The sequence below is a fragment of the Castor canadensis genome, chromosome 9 (assembly GCF_047511655.1).
Source record: "Castor canadensis chromosome 9, mCasCan1.hap1v2, whole genome shotgun sequence".
In the NCBI taxonomy this organism is placed as follows: Eukaryota; Metazoa; Chordata; class Mammalia; order Rodentia; family Castoridae; genus Castor; species Castor canadensis.
Window position 1 is genome coordinate 113,319,558 of NC_133394.1, and position 13,357 is coordinate 113,332,914.

Sequence of the window (13,357 nt, forward strand, 5' to 3'; positions counted from 1 at the left end):
AAAATGTTTCAAAAGGGAAGTTCTGTCAGGAAATGGAATGTCAGAATTGAATGATTGTAGGAATGAAGATACAGTGAAATGGAAACATGTGGGCTATGAGTAATACAAGTCTATTTAAGATTCCATTTAGAACTAGGCATCAAGTTGCAATCCCCCTTGGAAAGTTATATCTGTATACATGAATTAAAAACAAACAGAAAACCAAAATATGGTCCTGCCGTATAGCCCAAACTGGCCTTGAACTTGAGATCCTTCTTGCCCTAGTGCTGTGGGTATGCACCACTATGCCTAGCCTTATTACATGAACTTTAAAAATGATTCCCAATTTTATAAAAGTAAGTTGGCTCTGTATATGATTTCTTTTTAAAAATATGGTATGGTAGTACATAGATTATAGAATCCCAGCACTTGAGATGCTGAGACAGGAGGATCACAGGTTTGAAGCCAGTCTGGGCTACATAGCAAGACTCTATCTCAAAAATAAAAACAAACAGTAACAAAAATCCCCAAACTGTAAAAGCATCTTACTTTAGGATCTTGTGATGTGTTACATAGAAGGTACTCAAAATTTGTGATTTGATTAAATGCCCTTTTTTCAAATACTTGAAGATTTCTAATAGGTAAGAGCAAAGAAAGTTATTAAGTCTATTATCTTCTTGTTACCTTTGAAAATAGTTTAAATTTTTTCTTTTATCAATTCTAAAGCCATGTAGTATTTTAACCATAATTCAAGAAAAAGTCTTTTGGGTAGTGAGAATAGATGTAGTATAGCAGGTATCGGCATTTTCACTCATACCACCAAATGCACTAACAACCAAATAGGTATTAAATTTAATGGCATATAAAAACCCTTCATAGTACTTTTTCAGTCCCCACTTTTGTTTATATTTTCTCTTCCTTTTTCCTTTTACTTCTTCCTTACATATTTCTTTCTCTTCTCATTACTGTGTCTACCAAGGATTCCTACTAAAATTCATAGTCATGTGTATCTCCATCAGTAATATTCAAAGCTGGAAAATTTGCTATCCTATCTATTAAAATAATATGCTTTGAAGTTTTTATGAACCATCTGCTCTTGTTTATATATTAGTTAATGTTGTGCCTCATATCATTATACAAAAGTTTTGATTCAGCTGCTAACATAATTGTTTGTTACATTTCATAAATTGCTTATTAGGGTAATTTTGTATCTCAGACTTTTGTTATATCTCACACTTCCTCTGAATTGGGCTTTGCACTCTGTTTACTTGAACTTTGATTAAATTAAATGGTCTACATTTTTTACAACAACGATATATAATAACATACTCTTATTTTTTTTTAAATAGATTTGGACTGAGCAACAAGTTTGAATCAGAATTCCCTTCTTCATTAACTGGAAAAGTGAGTTTCTCAATTATTTGTCTTCTACTTTTTTGTCTCAGAATTACTTTTTCTTAGAAAACTAGAAAATGTATGCTATTGAGATATGTTTATTGACATTAATATCACAGTGTTACTATTTCTTAAATTTTTTTCTTTAGGTAGCTCCTGAAGAATTTAAAGCCAGCATCAACAGAGTTAACAGTTGTCTTAAGAAGAACCTTCCTGTTAATGTACGTTGGCTACTTTGTGGCTGCCTTTGTTGCTGCTGCACGTTAGGTTGCAGTATGTGGCCAGTTATTTGCCTCAGTAAAAGAGTAAGTCAAATTATATCTTTTAAATTTAGAAGTAATCAAAAAAATTGAATTTTAGTTTTTGTATTGAGTGAATAACAATATTCTGAATAGTATACAAAAGAATGTGATCTACTAGAGTATTAAGTGATTTATATATCCAAGTGCTATAAGATTTCCATCTAAAATTGTTTTTATAAATTTTATGACATAGGAAGTCATGAGCAAAGAGAAGAATACAGCATTGTCTGTATGTACATTGATGGTTGGCATAGTAATAGTGATCAAGAACGCTGGGTTCAGCTCTACCACATGTTTCTGTAACCATAGGCATGTATCCTAATCTCTTTAAAGCCTAGTTGACACAGCTGTAAAACGGTAATACTCACCTATGAGTTGAATAGAATTGTTGTAAGGAGAAAATGAAATACAGTAGATCCTTGGTATTTGCAGGTATATGGTTCAAGGATAATACTGTTGAAGGAAAACTGTGAATGTTCTGGATGCATAGAGTTCAGTATTCTAAAATTACTCAAATTTATTCGTTACATACATACATATATACATACATGAGTGTCTATAACTTGAAACCACATGGAGGGAGTACTTACTGTCACAAAAGTTAACTGTTGTACACATTAGTATTGCTCACTAAAAACTAGATATTATTTCATGCTCTTTAATTTGAATCCTGGTCATGCTTGATTCATTTTTCCCATGACGCCACTCAGCTTCCACTAAGGACATGCTACCTTGCAACAAATTTAAAACTCTACTTTATCACCTAAATTAAGCACATTACGTGCCCTTTTTGGCTTGAGAGGATAAGGGCACATTTGCGTTGGGGAGGCATACAGTCACAAAATTAAGGGCAGGAAAATAGATCACACACCAATTTAAACACAACTGATGAAAACGTGGGACTGACTGAGTTTCACATCAACTGAGCTGTATAATGTGTGCATGGGAATTTAAAATTCTTGTTTTAGAAATTTGCTTTTTTAATTTACTTTTTTTTTCTGTGTTGGTCAAAACTGCATGTAATAAATCTAATGTTTGTCAAGCTCTTAACTAAATACCTCTTAGGAAGTTGTGTGTTAGCTTTTCCATGCTGTGAAAAATATGTGAGAGAAATAGTTTAAAGGATGAAAAGTTTATTTTCTCTCATAGTTTTAGAGATTTCAGTCATGGTTGGCTGGCTCCCTTGCTTTTAGGCTTTTAGGCAAGGCAGAAATATCATGGCAGGGAGAGTGTGCCAGAGCAGAGCTTCAGAGCTGCTCACTTTGTGGTGACCAGGGAGCAGAGAGACAAAAGGACCCAGGACAAGACATAGCACCCGAGAATATTCTTCTAATGACCTCCTTCCTCCAAGTAGGCCCTACCTTCGAAAGTTTCCACCTTACCCAATAATGCCATGAAATTATGACTCCATGAGTGGATTAATCCATTGACTAAGTCAGAGCCCAGTGGTTGGATGTACTATCTGGGAGCCAGGTCTTCAACACAGGAGCCTTTTGGGGGATACTGTATATTTAAACCATAACAGAAGTAGTTAATAAATACTGACTTACTTCTAAAAAGTCGTTATAATGGTTATTTCTGTATGATAAGATATTGGGAAATTGTGTTTTCTTTTTGTATTTTACAAGTTTTCTGTAGTGAGTACACAGTGACTCTGTAATTAGCAAAAATAAAGACTTATAATTTTGACTGCTTAAATAAAAAATTCCCAAATGTTGGTAGAGATGTTCTAAGTTTGTAGAGATTAAAAGCCTTATATATTTGCTTAAACATTTTTAAAGTTGGTATGTATACATGTAAAAATGAAATACTATTAAGTCAAACTTGAATGGTTTTGTATGGCAGCATTTCATTTTGTCACCAAATAATGGTAAGGAAATAGGGGAAACCCAATTCTATTTATTCTTTGATTTCTATTATAAAAAGTAAGAGGTATGTTTCTACTAAAATTTTAAACTAGAATATTTTATTGATAGGAAGGTAATAATGCCTTTAATACAGGATTACTTTGGTAATATTAACTAATGTTTGTAAATTTTACTTGGATCTAAGAATGTTTCTTGGGCTGGGGGTGTGGCTTAAGTGGTAAAGCCATTCCCTAGCAGGTAGAAGGCACTGGGTTCAATCCCTACTACTAGGGGGAAAAAAAAAAAGAATTCCTTTTTTTTTTTTTCCCCATACTTTTCACCACATCATCTCATCTCTAGACCGTAGAAAGCTGATGTTGGTTTTTTTTTTTTTTTTTTGGTCTCTGGTGATTTCTAGATCCACAGTGAATTTGCTATCCTTTTAGTTTAGATACCCTCACTCCCTTCTACTCTTTAGGCATTTCCATTGCTTAATTGACTGCTGTATCTCATTTAGTTGGTAATTAGTGTCAAAACCCTAAAATTCAGAGGGCTTTCTTATTCTAGAAACCTTTGAGTTCTAGCCTTTTGTTTCTGTTTTGAGATCTTGTTACTTTTTAAGTAACACATGATACTACAGTGGGTGTACAGTTTATTTAGGAAAAAAGGTAAATACCTTACACCTCTAAATATTCTTATCAAGTTAAGATCCTTTTTGAAATGACTCCATTAGATTCCTTTTTATTTGAGAGTTAGATAAATTGATGCTTTATCCATAGTTCCAGTTCCATCCATAGTTTCAGATAGTACAGGTCAGCATGGTAGTATTCAGTCTAAGATCTCTTTTGTATATATAGGACTGTATAGAATAGTTATTTGATAGATTTAATTTTATCTGGACTTTACTATCCAGTGAGCATGAAGCTATATAATAACCTGATTTTAAAAAAGGCTGTGCTTTTCCCTTGTCTTGGGTGTAAACTATTACATAACCATGAAGGGAATGACACTTCATGGATGTCTGAAGGCTCTTAGAGGCCCTGGAGAAAGAAGAACTTTGTAATATGAGTGTAGAATAATTTAGGACAGGAAGTTTTAATCTTATTTGTCATGGATCACTTTGATAAGGAAGCTTATGAATGCTAATTTAGAATAATGTTTTATATATTTTAAATCATTTAATGTATCTTAAATGTATTAAATAAAACATACAGGATTACGAAGGAGACCAGTTAAATAAAATATAGTTATAAAAAACTTCAAGTGATTTATAAATCTGTTCTTTATTAATACAAACAAAATAAGATAGCAGTAGATCCATGGAATCATATGATAGGAAGAATCTGTGATATCTACAAGTGGCAAAGGCACAGTTCCTGTTTAGTCATTGTAGTTATATACATTCATAGTGTAAGAAAATATAGTACATTTTAGCTAGAGGTTAAACATGAAAATGAATTTTTGTTCCACCCACTTTCATAGACTCCCAGAATCCCATGTAGGTACTCTGTATTAAGAATCCTTGATGGAAAGAAGAAATTCAAATGGCCAAGAAACACATGAAAAAATGCTCACCATCTCTAGCAATAAAGGAAATGCAAATTAAAACCACACTAAGATTCCACCTTACCCCTGTTAGAATAGCCATCATTAGCAACACCACCAACAACAGGTGTTGGTGAGGATGTGGGGAAAAAGCAACCCTCTTACACTGCTGGTGGGAATGTAAACTAGTACAACCACTCTGGAAAAAAATTTGGAGGCTACTTAAAAAGCTAGACATTGATCTACCATTTGATCCAGCAATACCGCTCTTGGGGATATACCCAAAAGACTGTGACACAGGTTACTCCAGAGGCACTTGCACACCCATGTTTATTGCAGCACTATTCACAATAACCAAGTTATGGAAACAGCCAAGATGCCCCAATACACAATTTTATGCAGCCATGAAGAATAACGAAATGTTATCATTCGCCGGTAAATGGATGGAATTAAGAGAACACCATTCTAAGTGAGGTTAGCCTGGCCCAAAAGACCAAAAATCGTATGTTCTCCCTAATAAGCGGACATTAGATCAAGGGCAAACACAACAAGGGGATTGAACTTTGATCACAATATAAAAGCGAGAGCACACAAGGGAGATATGAGGATAGGCAAGACACCTAAAAAATTAGCTAGCATTTGTTGCCCTCAACACGGAGAAACTAAAGCAGATACCTTAAAAGCAACTGAGGCCAATAGGAGAAGGGGACCAGGAACTAGAGAAAAAAAGAATTAACCTAAAAGGTAACACACACGCACAGGAAGTTAATGTGAGTCAACTCCCTGTATAGCTATCCTTATCTCAACTAGCAAAAACCCTTGTTCCTTCCTATCATTGCTTATACTCTCTCTTCAACAAAATTAGAGATAAGGGCAAAATAGTTTCTGCCGGGTATCGAGGGGGTGGGGGGGAGAGGGAGGGGGCGGAGTGGGTGGTAAGGGAGGGGGTGAGGGCAGGGGGGAGAAATGACCCAAACATTGTATGCACATATGAATAATAAAAAAAATAAATAAAAAGCTATTTGCAAAAAAAAAAAGAATCCTTGATGGGCTGAAGTGGTAACTCAGTGGTAGAACACTTGCCTACTTTATGCAAGGGTCTAGATTTCTAGCTCCCTAGCACCACAAAAAAACAAAACGAAGTCTTGAGTTAGACGTACAAGTATTAAAAGGCAAAAATCATGCCTAACTGCCAGCCTGTGAACCTCTTGTGTCTCTGCATTTGTGACATAGAATCCTCTTGTATATGTTATTATTGTCCTAGATTCTAGTACCTGGTTTGTAATTCAGAGTTTTAGTCTTCCTTGTGTGTGTGTTTCTCTCTCTTTTTGGCAATACTGGGGTTTGAATTCTGGGTCTTGTACTTGCTAGACAGGTACTGTATGACTTGAGCCATACCCTCAGACCACCTTTCTCTTTTTTGAACTACCTTAGCCTATTTTTGAAAATCATTTTTTAGTGTACAAAAAATCCATTTTTAGTGTATGGTTCTATGATTTTTATAAAATATAAAGTATAATTTATAATTTTTTAAATACAAAGTATAATTTATTCATAGAATTGGGTAACTGCTACCACAATTAAGGTACATAATCTCATCAAAAAAACTTCTTTGTGGCTCGTCACTGGTGGCTCAGGCCTATAATCCTAGCTTCTCAGTAGGCAGAGATTAGGATGATGGAGTTCTAGGCTACCTGGGCAAATGGTTTGCAAGACCCTATCTCAAAAATGCCTAACACAAAAAAGATCTGGTGGAGTGCCTGCCTAACAGGCATAAGGCCCTGAGTTCAAACACCAGTACAGCCAAAAGCATAAACTTCTTTGTACTGTCCCTATGTAGTCATACCCTTTTCAGCTCACTATGGAAATCACTGATCTATTGTTTATCCTTACAATTCTACCTTTGCCATAGTGTTATATAAGTGAGATTATACAATATAAGTAGACTTTGATCTTGATTTCTTTCATTTAATGTAGTGCATTGGAAATTCATCTATTTTGTTTCATATATTAATAGTTTATTCCAGTATTCCATTATTAATGCTATTGTATAGATGTGTCACATTCACCAGTTGAAGGATATTGGGTTATTGCTAGTTTTTAATGATTTTGAATGAAGCTTGCTAGAAACATTCATATGCATATTTTTGTATGAATACAATTTTTCATATTAATAAGTGGAATTCCTGGATCATGTGGCTTAATTTTATGAGAAACCTCCAAACTGTTTTCCAAAGCGGGGAACCGTTTTGCATTCCATTCAGCATGTATGAGAATTCCAGTTGCTCACCGTCCTTGCCAGGTAATGTCTTAGAAATGTCATTCTGACAGGTAGTAACATTTGTAGATTCTTTGGGATTTTCTACATAGATATAACTATGTTGTTTGAGAATTGAGACAGTTTTATTTCTTAGTGTTCAATATGTTTATACTTTATTTCATTTTCTCCTTTTCACTGGGTTAGACTTCCAGTAAAATATTGAATAGGAATATTGAGAGTAGACTCTGACTTCTCTTGTTTTCTGTTTTCTCTTTCATTGATTTTTGTTCTTATTTTTTTCTTCTCTTTGATTTGGACTTATTTTACTCTTCATTTTTAGTTTCTTTAGATGGGAGTCACTGATTTGACTTTTATTCTAAAATGAGCTTTTAATGCCAACTATTTTTATTTAATGCCAACTATTTTAATGGCTCTAAAATACTGCTTTGGGGTTAGGGGTGTATCTCAATAGTAGGGCAATAGCATGTGCACTGCCCTCGCTGAGTTTCATCCCCAGCACTGCCAAATTACTACAATAATAATAAAAATAAAGTACTGTGTTGACCAGATCCCACAAATTTTTATATGTTGTGTTTTTATTGTCCCTCAGTTCAGAATATTCTAATGTTCCCTCTTTGACTTTTGGATTATTAAGAATGTTGTTCTATCTCCGAATACTTAAGAGATTTTCTAGAAACCTTTCTGTTTTTGATTTCTAGTTTACTTCTCTTATTATTAGAAAACATACTTTGTGTGATTTCACTTTTAAAATACGTGTTAGGTTTTATTTTTTTGTGTTCGGTTTTATTTTATGGTCTTGAAATTAGTGCATCTTGGTATTGGCATCTTAAATTTTCATTTATATTTTAGCAGCTTTATTGTGATAGAAATGAAATACAATAAGCTGTACATATTTAAAGTTTGTCATTTAATGAGTTTTGTCACATCTATAGCACACACATAGGTTTACGTCAAGATGATGAATGTATTCATCAACCTTAAAAGTTTTCTTTGTGCCTTTTTGTAGTCCTTCCCAACCTAGGCAACTGATCTTCTGTCTGGCCCTGTAGATTTGTTTGCATCTTCTAGACCTTTAAATAAATTGAATCATAAAACATGCTTTTTATGTTTTTTAATCGGAGCTGACGTTTGAACTCAGGGCTTCATACTTACAAAACAGGTGCTTTACCACTTGAGCCACATACCTCCATCTTTTTTGGTTTTTACTCGTTGTTTTGAAATCCAACCATGTTACTGGTTCATTAGTTATTTCCCTTTTATTGCTAAATTATGATGTATTTATTTGTATGGATACACCACATTTGTTTATTCATTTACTTATTGGTGGACATTTGTTTTTCTTCCAGTTTTGATCTGTATAAGTAAACTGAATATTCTTGTTCAAATCTTACAAACATGATTTCTTTCTCTTAAATAAAAATGCATGAGTGGAATAGTTTGATTTATGCTGATGTATATTTATCTTCTTAGTGAACAGAACTGTTTATCAAAGAGGAGATAGTGTTATTTTACATTCTGACAAGCAGTGTATGATAGATTTTATTCTGCTACATCCTTGTCAATATTTAATGTAAGCTTATTCTGTTAACATTATGGTTTTCATTTTCATTTTAGTAATGAATGATGCTGTTGAGTATCTTTTCATACTTTTTTTTTCCTGCCAGTTGTGTATCTTCTTTGGTGAAATGAATGTCTGTTCTGACTTTTTGCCTAGTACATATTGAGGTGTTTTTTTTTTGTTTTTTTGGTTTTTTTTTTTTTTGGTGGCATTAGGGTTTGAATTCTGGGCTTCATGCTTGCTAGGTAGGTACTTTTAGCACTTGAACCACTTTACCAGCTTGAGTTTTCTTGTTGAGTTTTGAGAACTTTTTTTTTTCTTTTTTGGTGGTGTTGGGGCTTGAACTCAGGGCTTCACACTTACTTGGCAGGCACTCTTTACCTCTTGAGCCATGACTCTAGTTCAATTTTGCTTTGGTTATTTTGGAGATGGAGTTTTGTGAACTGTTTGCCAGGGCTGGCTTTGAACTTCTATCCTCCTAATCACAGCCTCCCAATTAGCTAGGATTATAGGTGTAAGCCACCAGTGCCCAGCTGTAACTGTCATTCTTATTTGTCAAACTCCGTCTGTGCTCCCAGCTTACAACCAAAATATTTGGTGGGCTACATTGGAAGCCAGTGAAGCACCTTTGCAACATCTACCATGTTAATTATTAACTGTCTTGGTTCCCTTTCCTTTGCTCTTAACCTTGGCCATCAGATGGGGCAGTTTTTAGCAGTAGAACTGGTCTGACATGCTGTAGTTGGTGTTAATAGACATTTAGGCTTATTAATGGCTTTATCAGTAAGTGAAGAGATCTTTGATTGCAGCTTGTCAGTATTTTTTGTCTATAGAAGAGGGGGTGACATAAATGACTACAAGAGTTCTTTGTCTCTGACATGAAAAAATTTGCCTCTGAGGCTGTATGCTTCTTGCTTGTACTAAAAGCCATACAGTTTATTTTTGTTAAATAAATACATAAACCCAGTGTCACTTGTCGGGGACTAAAAGGAAGAGGTGCTGGAAACCTAAGTAGTGTTGTAGGGGGTGAGTAGAAAAGAGGCTTGGCAGATGTTGCTGCCAGGCAGCAAGAGGGCTGTCTCAGAGATATCCATGTCCACACCATTAGGGCCAGCCTACTTACCTGGCAGGGACCTGGCTAGGAGGTGCCTGCTCCAGCCACTGGCTTGAGAGGCGGAGGGTGGGAAGTGTTGGGCAGGGGTGTCCTGTGTTTATCCTCTGTGTCAGGCACTCCCTTTACCTCTGTAATGTTCTTGCTCTGACTCAAAAGTTTTTAACTTTTGCTGAGTGGGAATATATTGTGAAGAATTTTTAATTTTGATTAAGTCCAGTTTGTCCATTTGTTTTTTTATGCTGGTTAATGTTATGTCTAGGAACTGTTTCTAAGCCCAGGTCATGATTTTCACCTATATTGTCTTCTGAAAGATTTCTACATTTATTGATTTAGGTTCTTTATATGGTTTAATACATGGATTGAAGGGGTTTTTTGCACTAATTGTATTTGTTAAAAAAGGTGATTCTTTTTCTGAATTGAGTTTGTACCTTTGGTAGAAATAGCACACCCATGTAATGCAAAGATCTATTTTTTGACTTGGTTCTATTTCATTGAGCTTATTTATCTTGATATCAGTACCACCATGTTAGTTCTCCAGCTTTGGATTCTTCTTTTGAAGTTGTATTGCTTTCTAGATTGCTTGTACTACATACAAATTTCAGTTGATTTCTACAAGATTAAAAAAAAAGATACTCTACTAGGAATTTAGTTTCAGTTGTTAACTCTGGATCCGTTTAGAGAAATTGGCATTTTAAAGATATTTTATCTTCTGACATATGAACCAGTATCTCTCCAGTTATATAAGTCTTAAAATTTTTCTGAGTGGTGTTTTGTAGTTGTTAGTGTACATGCCTTATATATCTGTTGTCAATTTATCATTAAGATAGACTACTTTCAAGTTATTTTAAATGGTACATTTAAAAAATTGATTTCTTTTTCTTGTTAAGCTTGCCTATTAATTCCAAGAACTCTTTTTATAGATTTCATTGAGTTTTCTTCATAGACGATCATGTCATCTACACATGAAGAGTATTACTTCTTTCTTCATGAACTGGATGTTTTTGTTGCTTTTTCTTGTCTTACTGCACGTCTAGTATCTCCATAAAAGTGTTGATTGTAAGTCATTAGGACATACCTTTGCATGTTCCTAATCTTAGAAAGGATCTGTTTGGACTTTAAGTATCATGATAATCGTAGGGGCTCTGTAGATGTCCTTTAGAGCTTGAGCAAGTTTTTTTTGTTTTCTTTTCCTATCAGTTTGCAGATGTTTTTGTTTTAATCAAGAATAGAGGTTAGATTTTATTAGTTTTTTTCTGTGTCTTTAGATACGGTTTTTCTTTTTAGTTTAGACATATGTTGGACTAGGGCCAGGCATGGTGGCTCACACCTATAATGCCAACTCTTAGGGAGGCAGAGATCAGGATTACTGTTCAAGACTGGCTCCTGGGTAAAAACACTAGGCCCTGTTCTGAAAAATAACTGAAGAAAATAAAAGGGTTGGGGTTAGTTCAAGTGGTAGAGCTCCTGCCTAAGAAGTACGAGGTCCTGATTGCAAACCCCAGTACCACCTGGGGAAATAAAATGGCTGGCAGAATGGCTCAAATTATATAGCACCTGCCTAGCAAGCATGAGGCCTGGAATTCAAACCCCAGTAAATCCCCTTCCTCCCCACACACAAAGAAGTATGTTGAATTACATTGATTGAATTTTGGATGTTAATCAACCTTCCATTCCTGGAATGAACCCCACTTAATCATGTGTATTTTTCTTATATTTTCATTGATATTGATAGGCTAAAAGTTTGGGGGGGGTTGTTTTGTCTTTTTTGTGGTATTGGGGTTTGAACTCAGGACTTCACATTTGCTAGGCAGGTGCTTTCACCAATTGAGCCACTCTACCAGCCCTTTTTTGGGTTGTTTTTTTCCCAGACAGGATCTTACAACATATTTGCCCAAGCTGGCTTCAAACTGCTAGCCTCCTGATTTCTGCCTCCTGAGTATCTAGGATTACAGGTGTGAGCCATCAGTGCCCAGCTTTTTTTTTTTTTTTTTTTTCCAGACTGGTTTTCACTGTGCAGGCCAGGCTGGCCTGAAACTTGAGATTTTCCTGCTTCTGCCTCCTGAGTGCTGGGATTACAGATGTGAGCCTTCATGTCTAGCTAGAAATGTGTTTAGAAGTTTTTTCATGTGTGTTCATGAAGGATTTTTTTTGTAATCTTTTCTTTTGTAATATCTTTGTCTGGTTTTGGCATTGGATTAATGATAGCCTCATAAAACCAGTTGAGAATTATTATTTTATCTTCAGGTTTCTGAAAGAGTTTGAAGAATAGGTAAATATTTCTTCCTTAAATTTTGAAGTCATAAGTGAAGCCATCTGGCCAGACATTTTCTTTGTGGGGATTTTTTTTTTTTTTTTCCTTTTTCCTGTGCTGGGGATAAACTCAGGACCTCACACATGCTAGGTAAGCACTATACTACTGAGCCACACACCAGCCTATAAGATTTTTAAAATTAGGAACTCAAGTTTTTAAATTACATGAAACTTTTCAGCTCATTCTTTTATCATGGTTGAGCTTTATAGTTTTTGTTATTCAAGGAAGTTGTCAATTTGGGGGGTGTTGAATTACAGGCAAGGCATCTAGTTCATAATATGTACTAATTATCCTTTTAACTATCTTTAAAATCTCTAGTCATGTCATCTTTCACATTCCTGAATTTGTAAATTTCTTTAAATTTTTCTCTTTTTGTTTTTCTTCCTTTGACCAGTCTAGCTAGAGGCTTATCGATTTTATCAGTATTTTCATTTGAATGTTTGTGTTTTGTAGTTTTTATTTCACTGGATTCATGCTGACATTTATTATTTTGGGTTCAGTTTGCTATTCTTTTTCTAGTTTCTTAGGATGGAAATAAAGGTCATTGATTTGAAACCTTTCTTCTTTTCTAGTATAAGTGTTTAATGCTGTGTATTTCCTATCTGAACACTGTTTTAGTTATGTCACACAAATTTTAATATCCCATGTTTTAATTTTCACTGAATCACTTTACTTTTTTATGTTCCCTTTTTACTCATTCTATGACAAGTGAGTTATTTAGAAGTATTTATTTAACTTTTCTAAGTATTTGGGAATTTTTCAAAAGATATTTCTGTTAACTGATTTTTTAATTTATTTTCATCATGGTCAGATAACTCACTTTGCACGTTTTGAATTCTTTTGAATTTCTTGAGACCTGTTTTATTACTCATAATATGAGCTATCTTGATAGTGATCCCTTGGAAAAACTATATAACCTGCTACTGGTTGGAGTGTATTTCATGTAAGCCAAATTGGTTGATTTTTTTTAATTTAATTTTATTTTTTTGCTTTTCTGTTTCCTCTATCACTTTTCAATACAGGGG

The 13,357-nt window shown here is 34.5% G+C and overlaps 1 protein-coding gene across 2 annotated transcripts in view; it reads left to right on the forward strand.

The window, feature by feature from the left end:
* Positions 1–13,357, forward strand: part of Chic2 (cysteine rich hydrophobic domain 2) — a 54,678-nt gene that overhangs the window by 16,851 nt on the left and 24,470 nt on the right. For both annotated transcript variants that reach the window (XM_020161797.2, XM_074042228.1), the window contains exons 2-3: positions 1,329–1,383; positions 1,524–1,679. In XM_020161797.2, coding sequence (XP_020017386.1) covers positions 1,329–1,383; positions 1,524–1,679 — 211 coding nt within the window. The remainder of the gene's footprint in view (positions 1–1,328; positions 1,384–1,523; positions 1,680–13,357) is intronic.